Source organism: Anabrus simplex, chromosome 5 (assembly GCF_040414725.1).
Source record: "Anabrus simplex isolate iqAnaSimp1 chromosome 5, ASM4041472v1, whole genome shotgun sequence".
NCBI lineage: Eukaryota > Metazoa > Arthropoda > Insecta > Orthoptera > Tettigoniidae > Anabrus > Anabrus simplex.
In genome coordinates, this window is record NC_090269.1 from 82,297,121 (window position 1) to 82,317,226 (window position 20,106).

General features: G+C 36.7%; 2 protein-coding genes across 2 annotated transcripts in view; both read left to right on the top strand.

Annotated features, from left to right (window-relative positions):
* The window catches only part of zuc (Mitochondrial cardiolipin hydrolase zuc), a 227,829-nt gene extending 224,050 nt beyond the window's left edge, over positions 1–3,779 (top strand). Inside the window, exon 4 of the mRNA XM_067148221.2 lies at positions 3,168–3,779. Coding sequence (XP_067004322.1) covers positions 3,168–3,382 — 215 coding nt within the window. The 3' untranslated portion in view covers positions 3,383–3,779. The remainder of the gene's footprint in view (positions 1–3,167) is intronic.
* The window catches only part of nwk (nervous wreck), a 1,047,247-nt gene that overhangs the window by 267,532 nt on the left and 759,609 nt on the right, over positions 1–20,106 (top strand). The window lies entirely within an intron of this gene.

A 20,106-nucleotide genomic window follows, 5' to 3' on the forward strand; every position in this document is an offset into this window, starting at 1 on the left:
TATTTCCACTAGATGACATTATTGCTGAAGGAATTATAAAGATAGGTTTTCTGAAATTGTACAAAAAAGTAACCAGTCATTGGCAGGTGCAATGGGTGGTCTGTTATAAGTGTGTTTTGAAATTTTTTTCCTAGTGCAGAAAAGTAAAGAAGTTGATGAGTAACCTCTGCTTAAGATTTTAAAGAGTTTTTGTACCTGAAAACTTATATCGTGGACATTTCATCACCAACATTCTGTCACACTAACAGTTCATAGCAACAAAATTTTGGTTATATGCTCTATATGGACTTCTTGCCACAGGAAAACGGGCATTGGTACACCGTACAAAAGCAGAACTACAAGCAATACAGTATATTGTTACTTTATTGTATTGAATTTTTACAGTGATATTGTGCTAAGCATTTCAACACATGATTTTGGTAATTGTGCTATGTTGAAAGTAAAGATGCTTAGATTTAGCTTTTAAAAACTTCCAGTGAATTTGTGGCCGAGAGCCCTTTAGTAAAGAATATTACTCTCATCATGGTATTCTTGTTAATGGGACATAACACTCTTAACTCACTTACCAATAACCTTGTACTTCCTCTCACAACTTTAACCTTACAGGTGTGGTTTGAACCATTAGGGCAGTATTAATATTGGATTCAGTTGCCTTCCTCTTTGAGGATTCTTTTATCTCTGCTGCTACATGAGCTCCCTAATTGATACATGTGTGTATTAATTCTTTGACAAAACCGTTGCCCCCTCTGTGTCCAATGATGTAACCAATGTCCTTTTGCATCAATCTTTATTGATATATCTCCTTCGCTTACCTGTTTTGAGTTTCTTATGCTTTACAGACATAAAATCTTTAAATTATATATCATTTTCTTCCTTCCTCTAATGGTTAAAATAAATCTCTGAGAGCTGTTGATGTTGAGGAGTTGAGCTCTATGAAATTACTTAGGAAACACACGACAGTCAGTTCACGTGAAATTACTTAGGAAATGTACAATTGTTAGAGGTACTGTTCCTTTTAGTATGTTGAAATGTGCCATGTATTTCTTGAGTGTGACAAAATGTCCAAACTCTGTTATGAAAAGTCCAGGAACATCTATTTAACAGTTTTTAGAGTTATTTTGTAGCAGGCTTTAACTTGGATCATCAGCCCTTTGCACTTGTATGTATGCCATAAATCTTTTTTAAATTTATATACACCATTCAAAAAAATTAGGGGAACATGTTTTCGAGTGTATGCCATGCTCCACAGAACAATACCTCACACTCAGGTATATTAGCAACTAAATCTTTATTCATTACCGTTGAAGTATGCAAAAGAACGTTGATAGATTCACGTTCATTTTCAGAACACAAACGGAAATGTCGAATTAGGCGCAAAAACAAAGTGATAACAGTCCTCCAGGGTGGATTTTTATCACAGTTGGAGATCTTCAGTATGGTGTATGTCCTCCACGAGCATTTATCACAGCCTGGCACCTACATGGCATGCTCCATATAAGTCAACGTAGGTCACGTTGCGGTATCAGGTCCCATTCTTCAGTGAGAGCCCGTTCGAGGTCTTGGAGAGTCTGTGGTGGAACAGGATACCTACGAACACTTCTGTCAAGCCTATCCCACACATGCTCGATGGGATTAAGGTCGGAGCTCACTGCTGGCCATTCCATCTCTTGAAGGTCCAGTTCTCGCAAGACAGCTCTGGTGATGCGCGCTACATCCAGGGCCAACACCATATGCAGCAACCAACACATGCTGTAGCAGTATCTGCTTGATATACCCCGCAGCGGTAAGATTACCATGGACGACGATAAGATCCGTACGGCCATCAATACTGATGCTCCCCCAAACCATCACAGAATCTTGTCTGAATCTGTTGCCTTCCGGACAACATTTGGCGTGTATTGCTCACCACGGCGTCTCCATACATGTTGACGTCCATCACCCTGTGTCAGGGGAAATCTCAACTCGTCTGTGAACAACACATCTCCATTGGCGAAGTTGCCAGTTGATGTGGGTACAGGCAAACAGAAGGCGAGCTTTGCGATGTTGCTGCATTAAACGGAGCATTCGAACAGGACGTCTGGGTCATAAGGATACTTCTCTTAACCTTTCCCTTACTGTCTGGTCTGACACTGTGACTCCAGTGACCCCCCTGAGATCTTGATGCAGTTCTCTGGTGGCAGTTGTTGAACGAGGCTGCAAAGCACAGATGGTCAGATATCGGTCATTCTCTGGGGGTTGTCATGCGTCCTTGACCTTGTCCAACCCTCCTTGTGAACTGGCCTGTCTCATTAGCGATTCCACAAGTGGCGAATAACTTACAGAGACACATTGAGATCCACAGCAGCACGATGAAAAGTCTATCCTTTCTGGATCAAAGTGATGGACCTTGTGATTCGAACCTTGTTTAGATGTCTCGTGGGATGTGCTAGTTGACGTACGTGCTCAAATGACTGCAGTAGTCTATGTACCTCACGACGACACACAGACACACCACTATTCACTTTGTTTTGAGGGGTTACTTGACAGTTTAATGCATGGCTATTCCAGCATATGGAGTATAACTTCGATTTTACATACCCTGAGTAGTTTAGGTCTCAACGTATGCTGTACGACCATTTGAACCCCATCTACCAAATTAACATTCACATACCACATGTCACAAAACATGTTCCCCTAATATTTTGGAACTGTGTAGGCCTATATATGTATGTGTGTCTCTCTTGGGTCTATGAGTAGGGTACATGTCCCAGTACTTGAAGTAAGTGCTATTCCTACATTTTCCTAGAAAGCCACTGTCAGTACTTGTGAACTTCAAACTTCTGTCTGGTGTGACTTACCAGTACTATCACTGGACATGAATTAATACATGTGGCTATGAATGAGAATCTTTCCATTTAAGAAATGAAAATGATCTTCCTACAGAATACACTGACTTAAAAAAAAAGTTCAATTATTTAACGATTTATTCATCAGTTATGTACAGAAAGCATAATTTATTCATCTTCATTAAAGAAATGCATATTATTTGCCTTGGTGAAGAGAATGGTTAGGTGTTAACACTTCAGTTGAATGAGAAATTTTTAGTGGTTTAGAATCTAGTAATTCGTACTAAAATCTAAGGTACTATTGTTTTTCTGATGTATTCAATTTCTTTTGCTCTATTGAAGGTGTTCCTGTTCGAATGAAGAAATCTCATTATCTGATGCATCACAAGTTCCTGATCATTGACAGAAAGCTTCTGTTGACTGGATCCTTCAATTGGACAATGCAAGCCATGGCTGGAAACTGGGATAACATGATTATCACTTCTCAGCCTGTTTTAGTCGGCAAGTTCTGCGGAGAGTTTGATGACTTGTGGAAATATTTTTCCAAGAATTGTTAAGACTTAAGTGTACATCCCTAAGATAAAGGTTTACTATTAATGTTTTATTCCTATTTTTAGTGAAATGTGATTTCTTAGACTAGAGTTGAAGTTCTCTGAAGACAGAATGCAGGAGTAAGGTTTTATTGTAGTGCCAGCTGGGTAACTTCCATATTTCTTAAAAGGGAGTTTGACTGTTCATTATTTAATGGCTATGATGATTTTAGGTTTACCTACGGTATATTTTGTGAACATACCTCATAGGAACCGCAGAAACAGAACATTGTCCATCAAACTGAAGTCTTTTCTGGGATTATCACATGATTTTATGCAGAGATATTCTATCTGGGAAGGAACAGCAAGCGTTATCAAATACAGTAGAGACAATACGCGACACTTACAGATTTAGCCTTGTTAAAATGGGAGTCAATTTGACGGTGGCGCTCCTAGTGACTTGACCTGAAAAGTCGCGCTAAATTCAAATATCAATGGAAATGCATATACGAAAATGGATAAATAAATTACATCTAGAAATAAAGTATTATTGAGATATTAACTTTGAAGTTGCTAAAACAATTCTAGATAAATGAATGAAGAATTATTCAAGAGGTTATTATTTAAAGACTGAAATTAGACATATAAACAAGATGTGAAATGGACTGCTGTGAAATGGCTTGGTCTTTCATTTATGCATATTTGTTTTTTGCTTTAGCATTCCTGCACAAACTTTTACAGTTAGATTTGTCTTTTTCTCATTTGAAAAACATTGTATCATCACATTAAGACACTTGTCAATAAAAATATCGGCACATTCCTTACGCACATGACGCAATGAATTAACATATAAAAGCTGGACAATTTTCCTCTTAACATGAAATCTATTAACAGAAAGGAAATCTATAAAATCCTGGCTTTAATCTAAGAAGAGGGATAAAAGGAAGAAAAGTATGAAAATGTTGTTGATAGTGATGCTTTGAGGAATATTTACGTACAATTAGAGTAAAAATGTAACATACCCGTGGCTGTATAGTGGAGGATTTCCAAAGTTGCTGGCCTGGAAATGATCTGAACAGATCTTATAATTCTTATATAAGCGTAACGTCCCTTCTTTCTTTTACACCTTATCTAAATCACTTCTGTGACATTTTAAAACCTACAGATCACACCTACAACAACACATCGGTATTGAAGGTTAACTGCTGCACTATACAATAAAATATGCGTATTATATTTTAAGCCAGTTAAAATATGGGTCGAGCAGGTCAGAAGATTATGAAGTACTATAAAAATCTCTTTGTCATTGGAAGAATATATATGCAAACACAATCTTACTTACATTTTCTTGTCACGAGGCAAACTGGAAAAAGACCGCTCATTCTTCTCTACTTCATAGTTACTGCAGCCAAACACAGCACATACCTTTCCCCTCATGTTGAGAGGAGATATCAAGGAATGGCACACGCTACTATTTAATTATGTCAACTCACTGACAATGCATAAATAACACCAAAAACTTCACACACAAATACACGTGCTCTTATGATAGAATCAATAGTTCTCAGGTCTACTCGCTAGAGATAGCTCTGATAGCTGTCCCTTGATATCTCGCTGAGTGTTGTGTATTGTCTCTGCTGTATTTGGCGTTATCAAGTAAGTGAACTCAAAAGGCCAGCATCCATTTACATGATATTGCCTCTTATACCTATTATATTACAGAGCTGGATAGCTGCAGTCGCTTAAGTGCGGCCAGTATCCAGTATTCGGGAGATAGTGGGTTCGAACCCCACTGTCAGCTGCCCTGAAGATGGTTTTCCGTGGTTTCCCAGTTTCACACCAGGCAAATGCTGGGGCTGTACCTTAATTAAGGCCACGGACGCTTCCTTCCCATTCCTAGCTGCTTTAGCAGTGCTCGTGTAACCAAAGATAGCCTATTTACTTTTAAGTGCAACTAAATTTTACCCCAAGGCTTGTAGTGCAGAACATTAATAACTAAAGATTTCAGTTTGATGTTCATAACCAGTGATGGGAAATGTAACTTAAAAAAAAAAAAAAAAAAAGTAATTGGACTGCATTACAGTTATCTGTGAAATAGTTTCCTCAGTTATAATTACAAACTATTTTCTCAAGTAATCAGTAAAATTACAATTAAGGAAATTTAGTGATACCTTTTTTCATGTAGGGCTAGAAATGATACTAAAGTTTGCAAGAAAGTTGATAATACTTCATTTTGTATGCTTTTTTTTTTTACACCACAGACATTAAGTGATCCATCATCATTAAGTGAGACTAGGCCTACACACAATACCTTGGAACTTTCAAAATTATTTTTCCCATCTTTTTAAATTTTGTTGTTGACTTTTGTCATTTGAAATAATTTACCATTTACTTTACAATAGAATTGGTTCTTAAAATTCTCATTGTCCTTTGTGTGGAATAGAGCATCTTTGCACTTATTGAAAAGATGCTCTACAGGGGCACTTGTAAGAATAGGGCCCATATGCGTTTAATTTTAAGAACATCCATAGCAGTGAAGGATATTGTAGAAAAATACTGATGTCTTTGAAAATATGGGAGAAGTAAGAATACCTCATCCAGCTCTGGTGAAGCTACTGGTTCTCCTGTAGTAGAACTGAGAAAGTTAGCTTTATCATCACTTAATTTCGTCCTGTTTCTGCTTCCCTGTGATGTATATTGATTACTGAATGTAATAATTCCAATTTTGTAAGTTGAGTAAAATTACATTTTACAAAAAGTAACAGTTAAAAGTAAAAATTATTAAAAAAGTATTTGCACAAGTAATTCAATACTTTTACTCAATTACTTCCCAACTCTTTTCATAATGTTTATGTCGCCTAACTTTCATTTAGTATTTTCTGCAAATTTAAAATCTTAAACACTGATGTCTCTTATATAGTGATGATAATTTTAATGGAATTAATCCATCTTTTTATATTTTTAAACAGCATTCTAATGAGCTAATCCATTTACTGTTTTAAAGGTAGTAAAAGTTGATCTCATTCAGTAAAATTACCATTTTGATATAAAAAGTGGTTGGTCCCCATGGTAAATGTGGATTTCACCTGTGCATAGCTTTTTTTTGTCATTGTACATAATTTAATAAACAGCAGTATTGTGCCATAGTTGTGGAGTTTAGTATTTGGTCTAGTGTGGAAAATATTCTTTTACTATGCAGGTGAATGTGATAGTCTGTTTCCTCTCAAGATTAAAGGTATCTGAATTTTGAATATTTACTGTCTGTATCAGGGGTGCTCAAACTTTTTTACATGCACGGTTAGTAATGAGATAAGCGATTGGTCGTGGGCCACATGTACACTTATACGAAATTGTATAAAATGCAATACGTTATGGAATGTCAAAATAGCAAAAGAGGTTTTACCTAATGTTTTAAATGAATTTATAATGTTTTAAATGAATTTATTAGTCAGTTTTGTAAAGCATGATCTTGCAAGCACTGAGCGAGTTGGCCGTGCAGTTGGGGGCTTGAAGCTGTGAGCTTGCAGTCAGGAGGTAGTGGGTTCGAACTCTACTGTTAGCAGCCCTGAAAATGGTTTTCCGTGGTTTCCTGTTTTCCACACCAGGCAAATACTGGGGTTGTACCTTAATTAAAGCCATGGCTGCTTCCTTCCCACTCCTAGCTCTTTCCTATCCCATTGTCGCCATAAGACCTATCTGTGTCGGTGTGACGTAAAGCAAATAGTAGATACGAGAGATATCTTAGAAGTATAAAAACACATGACATTTTTTTCACCAAATGAGAAGTTTAGAATAAATGTTTTGGAATTAATAATTACTGTCAAGACCCATTATGTCTCCTCATTCACTACCCGTTTTGCACTTTTTTAAAAGCATTTTGCTCTTCTCTTTTTTGTTGTTGTAACACTATGGCATGTGTAAAATTAGCTTAATAGGAACGAACAAAACACTGATGTAGGGTGGAGGCAGTAGGCAGTGAAAGGGGTATGGATGACCTGCTAGTGATGTCCTTGATTACCGGTTCTGATGGATTTGCAACATAACAGAGCCGCCTGTTTTTGCTGCCCCCTGTTACAGGGATGTGCAAATACTGCCTGTTAATCCTCTAACACTGTCTTTGTCTTGCATGTTGAGGGATAACATTTGCATAGCTTTACTTATTTTTTGAGTCTCACATAAACCACTAGAAACGAAAGTAAAAAATGAATGCTAGTAAAATAACTTCAGTCAGGTGGGCCACAGAAGGAGCCTTGGCAGGCTAGTTGTAGCCCGAGGTTCGTAGTTTGGTCAGCCCTGATTTATGTGATGAGATGTGATATGTATGTTGCGGTTTTCTGTCATTTATGTGAAATAATTGACTGTTGTGGATATTTATACTCTAGTCTGGTGCAGTATGTTATTTGTTGTATACTAGTCCTTTAAGCCTTTGCGGGTGGTGGCAATTCATGGCCGCAGGCAGTGAAAAAATTGAAAAATAAAAAATGCATGCAAAATTTCTAAACTCTGCTTGTCTTAATAATGTAATGTAATTGGCTTTACGTCCCACTAACTACTCTTTTACGGTTTTCAGAGATGCTGGAATTTAGTCCCACAGTTGTTCTTTTACATGCCAGTAAATCTACAGACATGAGGCTGACGTATTTAAGTACCTTCAAATACCACCAGACTGACCCAGGATCGAACCTGCCAAGTTGGGGTCTGAAGGGCAGCGTCTCAACTGTCTGAGCCACTCAGTCCGGCCTTGCTTGTCTTTGTGAGAAATGAATGATGATGAAGCACTTCTAAAAGAATAACAATGAACTTCTTTGTAAAATTATAAAAGCTGCTCTGTGGATCAGCAGTAGTGTGTTGGCCTATGGATCCCATGATAGTGGGTTCAAACCTGGCAGAGGTAGTTGGATTTTTGAAGGGCAGAAAAATATCCAGTCAACACTCCATGTCATACGATGTCAGCATATATAGGACCTCTGGTGACACATCTGGTGTTTGACCAAATTCATTAAAACTCGGCCATAGACACCCAAGAGAGATTCGGTTTAACTCTGCCACATACTGGGTCTAGAGTAAAATGGAACGTCTAAATTGATGGGCAGGCAATCAGATGGCTTCAAATTAAAATGCCTGCACATAGTAGCTGAGGCCATACAATTATTATTATTATTATTATTATTATTATTATTATTATTATTATTATTATTATTATTATTGTTGTTGTTGTTGTTGTTGTTGTTGTAATAGATCTATACAACAAGAAAGACCAACAGTAAAATATTCTTATTGATTGACTCATGTTTTTTTTTTTTTTTTTTAATTTGACATGTTTCTCATTATTCTCTTTACTGTATACAAAACACTGTTACTGAATATGTGGCATACAAGCCTCAGTTAGCAATTTGTTAATCACTTTCATGGGCAGTTTTTGTTAAGTGCCCCATTACTTCATGGATTATTCAAAAGACCTCTACATTGCAGCTTGTTTGGAAATAAAGAAGGTAATATTGAAAAACTGTATCCGACTCTCGCATTGTCTTGTCCCATTGTGAATAAATGATTAAGTCAAATGAAAATGGTGATTAGTAGTAATGGTTCAAAATAAATAGTTGATTATTGTACTATGATTGGAATTTTTTTAACTTATTTCTGTCCAAGCCCATATTTCTTTTGCTAACAAAATAACATATTTACATAGAATTCACTATAAAAACACATTTTGTGTTTTCCTTTCTCATGCTAGATAAACATTAGGGCTTTACTTTAGTTTCACAACAGTGTTCATTTCTCTGTCATATGCCTCTGCCATCCCAACATCACTGTGTACTGCTAGCATGAAAGAAAATCTTTTATTTGGTAGTTTCCATTCTGATTCAAAATTCATGTGTTGTTGCTTTTTCAGTTGTGGTACCACATTGTTTCCCTCCACCTAGCAATTGTAAATGACTGATTTTTAACTCATAATACCAAAATTGCAATAATTGCAATAATACCAAGTTGCAAGAAGTCCAAATAAAGGAAGAATACAAACTAAGGATTCAACAGAGTTTGCCGAAGTGTGAAGTAACCAGCGTTAATGAAGAATGGAAGGCCTTCAAAGACACCTTTGTGGGAGAAGCCAAAAACCTATGTGGAGTTACAAGTTCTATCAAAAGAAAAAAGGAGACACCATGGTGGAATGATAGAGTGAAAACAGCGGGGAAAGAAAGAAACCAAATAAAGAAGGCACTGGATAAGGAAAAACAAAAACAGGGACAAGAACGAAAAGAACAAGAAATACAAAGACTTCAATGAGTATACAGGAACAAGAAACTTGCTGTAAAGAACATTGTAAGGGAAGAAAAAGAGAAGAAATGGAATGAGTTTGCAGACAAACTGGAAGAGGACAGTAGAGGAAATATGAAATTGCTATACAGAGTAGTGAAAAACAAGCGAAGGGATCAAGAGACCATAAAAGCAATAGAACGTGATGATGGCACTCTGGCAGAAGAAGAGGGAGAAATTAAACAAGAACTCAAGATCTATTTCGAAAAGCTGCTGAATGGAGATACAGAAAACATAACGGATAGAGGAAAGCCAAGTCGAGGAACCACAACTGAACCACCAATTACATGGCTTGAGGTTGAGAATGCGCTCAAGAGCATGAAGAAAGGAAAGGCAGTGGGCATAGATGAACTAAGTGCAGATATGCTGAAAGCAGCAGGAATTCCAGGAATCCAGTGGCTCTACAGACTGCTCAACAAGATATGGGAGGAAAATACTATTCCTGAGGACTGGAAGATGGGCATCATTGTACCTCTGTTCAAGAAAGGAAGCCGACGAAAATGTACTAATTACTGTGGTATCACACTACTGTCTCATGTCCTGAAAATATTGGAAAAAATAATAGAGACCAGAATCAGAGATATTGTTGAACCAATTTTGGAAGAAGAGCAGTATGGTTTCAGACCAGGAAGGTCAACTACAGACCTTACATTTGCAATTAGGATGCTAATGGAAAAATGCTGGGAGAAGAGCAAGCCTTTATTTCTAATATTTTTGGACATTGAGAAAGCATACAATAGTGTACCAAGGGGAAGAATTTGGCAATGCATGAAAGAACTTCAAGTGCGAGACAGCCTCATAGACAAAGTGAAAGTGTTGTATAGTGGGAACAGAAGCTGTGTTCAAGTAGGATGTGGTTTGTCGGACTGGTTTGAAACAGAGAGGAGTGCAGCAGGGCAGCTCATTGTCACCACTTCTATTTATTATTGTAATGGATGTAGTAATGAAATCTATTAAAAGGAAAGAACATGGAGATATCAAAGCCTTCACATTTGCAGATGATGTTGCGATCTGGAGTGACTCAGAAGAGGAATTGGGAGAGAGAATACAAAGCTGGAATGAGGAGTTTAAGAAATATGGTTTAAACATCAGCAAGACCAAGACGGTGGTGATGAAAGTGTATGGGGAAGGAGCAGAACCAATAGTCATGTTAAATGAAGCTCAACTGGACAGCGTTCCAGTTTTCAAATACTTGGGTAGCGTTATATCAAATGACAACGTAGCAAAACATAAGGTGAACAATTGAATCAATAAGGCAACACAATTTTACCACCAGGTAAGACACCTGGTGTGGGATGAGCAAATACCCATGAAAACAAAAATGACATTGTACAAGTCCTATTATACACCAATTCTTACGTACAGTCTCAAAACCACAACACTGACCAATAGAGATAATTCCAAACTTCAGGCAGCTGAAATGAAATTCCTATGCACTATGATCCAGAAAACCAGGAAAGACAAGATTAGGAATGAGAAAATTAGAAGAGAAGTAGGAATAGATGATTCTCTCCTCAATAAGATTCAGATATCAAGACTGAAGTGGTTTGGTCACATGAAGAGGATGCCAATAAACAGAACTGCAAGGAAGGAATTTGACAGAAAGGTAGAAGGAAGACGACCCGTGGGAAGGCCACGAAGGAAATGGATAGATTTAGTTAAGAGCGATGTACTGCTGAGAGGTCATGATTGGGACAAGTTGGTGGAGGAAGAATGGTACAAGGACAGGATGAGATGGAGGAGGCTCATATACCACACCCGGGAAACTGGAGATGGTTTAGGATGATGATGAGTATGAGAATACCAAAATTAATGAATGTTGCAAATGCAAAATTTTCAGGTCCAGATGCCTTTGCTGGTGAGACGTAGTGGTTATGGTGCACTATGACTTTTGGTATGGGCTAGAACAAATTTGTTATTTTCATGACCATCGAATTCATTGGTTACTTTCAAAGCTCTTGATCAACACAGTATACATATTCATTATTTGCTCTTATGACTGTTTATGGCTGTTAGTTTTCATTATTTTCTTCATTGAACCATACAGTATACTCAGGATGGTTTATGGATGCTCTGAATGTATACATACTAGAATTATAGTAATCTTCCTGTACTATATCTAAGCATTATTCAGTTTTTCATTTACCCATATTAAACTACTTACAGGTTCAGAATAAGTTGCAAAAGTACAGTATTTTCAAAATTTACAAACAGAATTTCTTGAAGTTTGATATGCAGTATGCTGTAGAATTCTGGATCTTTGTGTTCACAAGAATTGTTTCCAGCACATTTTTCCTGTTAATGGTGTTTCTCTACAGATTTGCAGGCTTTTCTTCCAGCTGCCAGAGGTCTGCAATGAATATGAGAAACTTGCTATGTCCTCAGCAGTGAGTCTAGGGTTTGATTTGCTTGTTCTGAGGTGGAAACTTTCATCAGTTGGCATCATATTCTTTTTTCTGCCATAGTTTCCCTTTTTCTTTGGTAAAATTGAGCCAGTCTGTTTGTACCGCTAAATAATTCTATTAATCAAAGAGTTAATCAGTGTTTTAAATTTAAGGCTGTTGCCCAGATGGCAGATTTCCTATCAATTGTTTACCTAAATATTAAATAATCTTAATAATAATCTTAAATATTTTCAAAGAACTTAGAAATTTATGAAACATTTCTCTTGATAAACTATTCCAATCCCTTCCTGCTTTTAAAAGCTCCACTCAAGCCTGAAGTTTGCAACATTTTTGTAACAAGTATTCTTTTATAATACCAGTATAAATAGTCCATTATTGGACATTATCAATTTTCCAGCTAACTCATTCCTGGTTGCCAGTGTTTTGTCCCCATGTGCTAATTTGGGCTCATTAGTTGGTACCTAGCACACCCACCAAGAAGCATGGCTAGGTCTATTGCCCCTGTGAGACCGCCTTCTTAATCATTACAGGATCAGATAACACTATACCTACTCTAATTCTCTGAGTTATATTTTCTAGAAATGTAGCTACCCATTCAACCACTTTTTTGTCAAGCCCAATGCAGAAAGTTGTTTGGGATCTCAGGGGATGATGTTTGAAGGGCAATTAGCTTATGAAAAGCCATATCTCCACCAACGATCATGCTCACTTGGAAAGCTGGCATTTCTAGCTATAGTTCGACAACATAATTTCCATTGCAGCAGACCTTTTTGCAGAGCTAACATATCTATCTTATCCCACTCCTCCTGACAAGCTTTCCAGAGGCCATTGATAGTGCACGGACGTCAATTTCCTAAGGCTCTTTTTAAGAGTCCAAATGCACAGAATGTAACCCATCATGTGCCTTCATCGGAATGGTAAAAGAAATTGCACGGATTTCAGTTTACATCTCCATTCTCTCTAAGAATAGACGAGTCAAATGAGAGGTGTGACTGGATGCTTTATTTTGATGTACCCATACCTGATTTTTTGCCCTCCCATACAGTGCTGGGTTACCTGTGTTGTAAATGGGTGTTAAAAATTCTTGCTGATAGTATGTAGAGCTCACCTTCACATTTATTAGTGACACTGTGAATGGTTGACTTGCCATTGTAGCTGTATCCAGCAATGGTCATGAAACCCTTGGAAAACTTTCCTGGCATTCTTTATACAATGTTTGATAATTTCTCTTGTCTCTATGGCGGTAGTAAATCGAGCAGAATTTGTTACAGTTACTAAGGTACACATAAGCTTTGTCTAATTTCACCACATTTTTCCATCTGTCCGCTGCCAAATAGCCCTTGTACAGCTTTCTTGCATTAGTGTGACGTTCTGAAATGACAAGGCAACAGTTTGTGAACTCGGCGCTTATACTGCTTTTCTAATTGCAGCTCCTTGTTGATTATGGTGTTAACTGTTGAAACAGACATCCCCAACTTATATGGGATAGTCCTTTGGGGGGCAAGGTTGCCATCTCAGGCTAGGACCTTCACTTTCCTTACCACTTCTGGTCTACGGCTGGTGGCTGGTCATGGATTTGCCTATTTTGTCCTCTCTGGAATTAAGCCCAGTTGACCTTTGCCTTTTGTATTCAATACAGCACTGATCCAGTTCTTTGATATTAAGAAATCACACTTCTTGCACATTCCTTGGATTGCAGGATAGCTATATTTAGCATCGGAAAGGGCTGTTATGTAGTGCTCACAGTAAGGGTCAATCCGCATCGGCATTGTTGACGCTAATGTCACGAAAACTCTACACACATGTTCTCAGTACTGACGTGAATCATCACTTCCCGTTTTGATGTGCTCAAGTTGATAACAGCATTTCCAGCGGTCTTCAAGCTTGTCATCAGAGATTCCAAATGGCCTTCTGTAGCCCTGATTCTTATCAGTAATCACCCATAATCTACTCTATTAAAAGCTTTGGATAGGTCAATCGCGACATAGCCCATTTGACCTCTTGAATCTAAAATATCTGCTATATCTTGCTGGAATCCTACAAGTTGAGCCTCACTGCAATAACCTTTCCTAAACTTGAACTGTCTTCAATCAAACCAGTTAGTAATTTTGCAAACGTGTCTAATATAATCACAAAGAATGTTTTCCCATAGTTTACAAACAATGCCTGCACAGACACCAAATTTAGTAGCTAACTCTGTTTGTATCAAAGAAGTATTTTGAAAGAATGCTACACTTGCACTACTCTTCATAAGACATATATTACTAATTGTTCAACAAAACCTCAACATTCCCAAGAAGTGGCACATCAGAATGAATATTTTAACCTAAAACAGTCGTACTGCAGATTAATTATCAATGAATAACAGTGCAAAGAATGCCTAGAGAATATTTTGTTATAATGGAAGCCATTTTTCTTCAGTTTTGACTTAGTTGATATATAACTACTGTGAGGTTCTTCAGTCTGTAAGAAACTAATTCAGGATAACATACATTTAGATAATATCTGAAAAAATAAAGACAAACATTAAATAGCAGACTATAGCTGAATTAATGGTATCTTTTTCAGATCGCCATCATTATCATCATAATCATCATCATCATCCCTCGTCCAGCTCCTGTCTGTTTGGCATGTTTGTGGCACCTCTCCATATTCCTCTATCTAACATCCATTTCCTTTCTGATGTGCTCATTTCTTACTCCGTTCTCTCTTCGTTTTCCCTGTCTTCTTAAAAATTTCATTTCATTGGCCTGAATTTTATTTTCCCGTGTTATTTGGCAGTGTCCAGGTCTCTGCTGAATATGTCAGTATTTGACAGTAGTACATCTTATACATCACCTCTTTACACTTTATTGGTACTTCCTTCCTCCACACCAGGTTTCCCACTCTCTGGTAGAATGCATTTGCCTGCTGAATCCTTTTAGTGATGTCAATATCCAGTTCTGCATCCTGCAACAGTTCACTTCCCAAGTACTTGAAGCTCTCCATAAATTATTTTTATAATTCCTTTCTTTCCTTTCCATTTCTCCTCTAGTCAGTACCACTGTCTTACTCCTTTCTTGCTGATTTTCATTCCATAATTTCCAATAATCTCACTCAACATGCCATTCTACATATAGCATTTCCTTCAGCTCCCTCTCCCCATATTTTACCTTGTCTCCTTCACATTTTCATCTATAAGCATTATGAACAACAGTGGTGACAGCACACTTCCTTGACGTAGTCTATTTTCATTCCAAACTCACTTTATTCTGCCCACATATGTCTGGACACTGCTACAACAATTTTTGTACATTGCTTGTACATATTCTATAATTTGTTTTCCAAATCCTTTCCATTGCATCACTTTTCATACCTTTGCTCTTGGTACACTTTTCTAAATCAAGGAATGTTGTCACCATATCTCTTCCATATTCCCAATGTTTTTTCATTAACTGGCTCATATTGAAGTTGGGGTCTTGTTTGATATTCCATTTTGAAAGTGACATCCTCTTCTTATAATTTACCTTCCACGTTTTTTCTCATTCTTTTTTCTGCTACCGTTTCAAATATTTTTGGTACCGGTACCTGAGATATGATTTTGATTCCTCGATAATTATCACATATGTTCTTGTTCCCCGTCTTAAATATAGGTAGTATTACTCACTCCAGTTGTTTGATACCAATTTTTCTTTCCAGATACATCTAAATAGCATATACAACCAGACTGATGGATCCTACAACTTTGATCATTTCCACACACAATTCGTCCAATCCTGCTGCTTTTCCCACTTTTATTCATTTGACAGCAATTTCCACCTCTTGCATAGCACTCTTGGATTCTTTCCCCTCTCACTCTGCCTGTCATCTCATTTGTACCCCTTCTTACATTTAGGAGTTCATCAAAGTAATCCAATCAACTTTTCCTTGTTGGTTGTCTCCTCATTTCATCTTTCACCTTCTTTGTGCAGATTCTTTCTTTTCTCTTCTTTACAAGTCCATACAGCATCCTTTTACCACTATACACATCCTCTTCCAACTCTCGTGTAAATCCTTCCCAGCTTTTCTCCACTTACTACTTTCTTGTACCCTCCTTTAATTTCTGGATACTTTCTTCTACTTCTGTTTGATCTCTTTACCATAATTGCCATGCTTTCTTTTTAATTTTTGCTGCTTCCTATATTCTCTCTTTTCATAATGGGGTCACTGTCTCTTCCCCTCTTTCAGCTATTCTTCCACAAGCACACAGATTACAAATGCCTTCTTGACTATGTTTTATTCTACTCTCCATCTCAAGTCTTTTACTTCCATATCTTTTAATTTCTTCTCTCTTATTTCATTTTCACTATTTTTCCTACTTTCATGTTTGCTACCACTACTCCATGATCTCTATCAAAGGCTTATTCTGTTAATGCTTTTACATCTAACAACTGTCTATAATTTGCTCTTTCCACCAAGAAGCAATCAATTACTGTTTTCATCCTTCTGATTCCCCATCCATATCTTGTAATCTTCTTCTTCCTGAACCATGTATTGCCCATACTAAACCAATTTCTCACACAAAAAGCCACCAAGTTCTCTCACTCTTCATTCCTCTTTCCATATCCAAAAGGTCCAATTACTTCTTCCATTCTTTTTCTGTTGCACCCCACCATTTGCATTAAAGTCTCCCATGACAGTTGCTTCCAGTGCCTCCAAGAATTTGTCCATATTTTCTTCTTTGCATCTAGTCTGAGGTGCATATGCTTGGATGAAATCCTTTACTCTATTCTCTGTCCTTACCTGTATCTTGATTATTCTATCACTTATGTAGTCTACTTTACATACTCATCTGGCTTATTGATTATTAATATTCCCACTCCATTCTTTTCCTTATATCCTCCACTCCTGTAGAGAGTGTATCCTTTCCTCAACTTCTTCTTTCCTTTCCCTCTCCTCTTAACATCACTCAGTCACATCATAGTTATATTCTCCTTTTCCATGAAGTCAATCGCCTCTTCTAACTTTACAGTCAGTGACATAAAGTTGATTGTTGCCACCTTCATAATGCTCTCTAATGGTCACCCACTTTTCACAGGTTCTCCAGCTTGGCACTTCCAGGGAATGCCCTAATCTTTTCTGAGTCTGATTTAAAAGTGTCATTTTAAACTTTTCTTACAGTGTAGTTGCCATTCCCAAAGGCATTTTAGAACTACTGCCAGCAGGTGATCAGGTCGCTCCTAACATAGATGTACAGACACCTATTTCAGCCACCTCCAACCTGGCTCAGACACTACTCGATGGGTTCCAGTGTCATATACACTAAGAGGACCATCACCCTACCAAAAAAAAAAAAAAACTCATCCACTGAAAGCCGTTGGTTACCTTAGGGTATTGGGTCACTTACTGCTGCCCAACACTCAGCGCTGAGACTCTGGCCGTTGTACGGTCTACTTATTAGCATAGCAGGATAGCTGGCCAGACAGGTGTAATCTGTTATTTAATGTTTTCTTAAGTAAGCTAGATGTCTCATTGTGAGAAAGAATAAGGATTTTTTCTGATTTCTTTTGGTAGTAGAGTAGAGTAAATGTCAGCTTTTTAAATTGGAAATAAACATTGAACAATTCTGGCAATTCTATGACTATGTAGGGTTAAAGTGAAACAGTTAAAAGTTATGTTGCTTTCAGGATTCAAATACAAATTTTCCTCTTGTAGGATTGTCAGCAGATGAAAATCTTTTGTGATACTAAAAGCTGAAAGATGTTATTCTATGACATAACTCGAATATTGTTAGTTGCCAAGCTTGTAACTTAAATACAAATAAGGCAGTCATATTTCCTGGCACTTTTTCTAGCAAAATAATTGATGTCAGTGGATAAAAGTGTTTGTATTCATCACCCTTTTTTACAATTTGGTCTTGTGATCTTCACAATTTCTTTTCTAACTCCTGAAAGGAATAAGGGTTTATGTTGAACATTGGTCTTTTATTGTCATTACATTGTAAATGAAAGTCCCATGATATGAAGTCCATTGATTTTGCTGGTCGTGTTTTATACTTGATGTGGTGAGTGGAAAATCAGTACAGACTTACCTCTTTTAAGCGGTTGTGAATTGGAAGAACTTTTCATAATTTTTCTTCAACGTTAATAGTATACTGTTTAGACATCTAGTACTTATTTCATATTCTGTGACTAGGGATGGGAGGGATTCTGTTCATTGTCTTTGTCCATTCATACATAAATATGAATATAAAAGAGGAGGTATCCTGGACTTTATAACATGGTTAAGGTCTAGGAAATGCCTCAGAAAGCTAAGGTTGTATAATATTCATTACATATATTTCAAACATTATTGTAACATTTCACTAATTGGAATATCTTTGGTACTTTGTAGTACTATCAAAACTAACTCCATGAAATAATTTGGATTTCAATAAATGAATACTCTCTCCTCAGTTGGTTGTCATCTGTGACTGGGAGAGAAGAGCATTCATTCATTCATTCATTCATTCATTTTTTATCACACTACCAGTTAGAGGGATGTGCAGAGGAGTCGTATGAAATAACAGAATTTTTGGGTGTCCAGTTCCTATTGCTTTTAGAATTCATATACTTATGTCCCATCGTAGAATTGCACTAACAAAGGGTTCAAAACCCCGTCATACATTGAATGCTTTCCATTTCTGTAGTTGCGTAATGGTATCTTGTTAACAAAAACTGTCATTTCATGTTTCAGAAACTATAGCAAATGAAAATTTGTTGTTCTTTGGTTATTTTAAGTATGTAGATGGATATGCAACCAAACATAGTACTGTATATGAAAATCAATGAGATATGTTGTTTTAATTATACAGTTCACCTGAATAGAAATGTGTTTAAAAATTGTCATACTACTTCTTATTTTCCTTCTTTCATTCTTAACTTATTGTAACACATGAATTGCTAGTTTCTTTTACCATGGATACAGTTCTGGTGTTAAGAGTCTTCTTCTTATTACCGGTACATAATTCTGTGGCTAAAAGTGGATTGAGTAGGTCAGTTTTATGTTTCTCATTTTCATCATTAATCTTAGTTACCAGGAAAGAATGTTGTAAAAAAATAGAAACATTTTACTTCTGTTTTACGTACCTTCCTTCATAACCTTTCTATAATGACTTGAGGAAGAGGTTATGAGGTTCATGCTGTATCAGATATCATGCCAAATAGTAATATGACATATGGTCACCTTATACAAGATTTCATGGATTCTAGCAGGCATATAGTACAATAAAGGACATTTTGAATTGATGCATTTTGGTAAGTGACTTACAGTTCTTGATTTATTTTGTCTATGTAGCAAAGGCTTAAATAATTAGTGATTTTTTTGTACCTAAATATGTGTGATCTGTAAAAAATGACCAAAAAATAGTTTCATTGTTGAAAATTGTTACATTCAGATCTGTAAATTCCACTTCTATTATATATATTTTCCTGTATAGCAGAAAATAGAATTTTTCTTTTGATTGTAAAATGTACAAGTACTTAGGTACTTCGGAAGTGCTGCTGTTCGTGCAGTTTGAGTCTGAGTTAATTTACTGTTTGATGATTTAGTCCTAGTTTTGTTCCCAGACCCAGATTCAACTGTGGATGAGTTGGAAGCTAAAGTGAACTAGAGCTATTTGAATTCAAAGATTTCGTACATTGTTATATGAGTCAGGATGTTTATTTTCCTTTAGATCTCATTGTACTTCCGGAGTGGATTTTATACTAAGTTCTGTAGAAATTGTCCTATTGATACCCTTATAAATTACTTTCTGTATAGCATTCCAATGTTCAAAAGTGAAAAGGTAGTACTTTTCCACTTGTAGAGTGATGTAGAATGTCTCCTTGAGAGGATTCACTTAACATTGAAGATAGTTATCAGGGAAGATATTAAAAGTGAATTTCTTGTTTACCTTACTGGCCTATTGTGATGATGATTGGATTTAAGAAATAAATATGTAATTTGTTTGTATGAATCCTTTCAAAACAAAATGAACAGTAAGTTATGAGGTTATGAAGGAAGCTGATGTGCTTTGTTTTGTTTTGTTTTTAA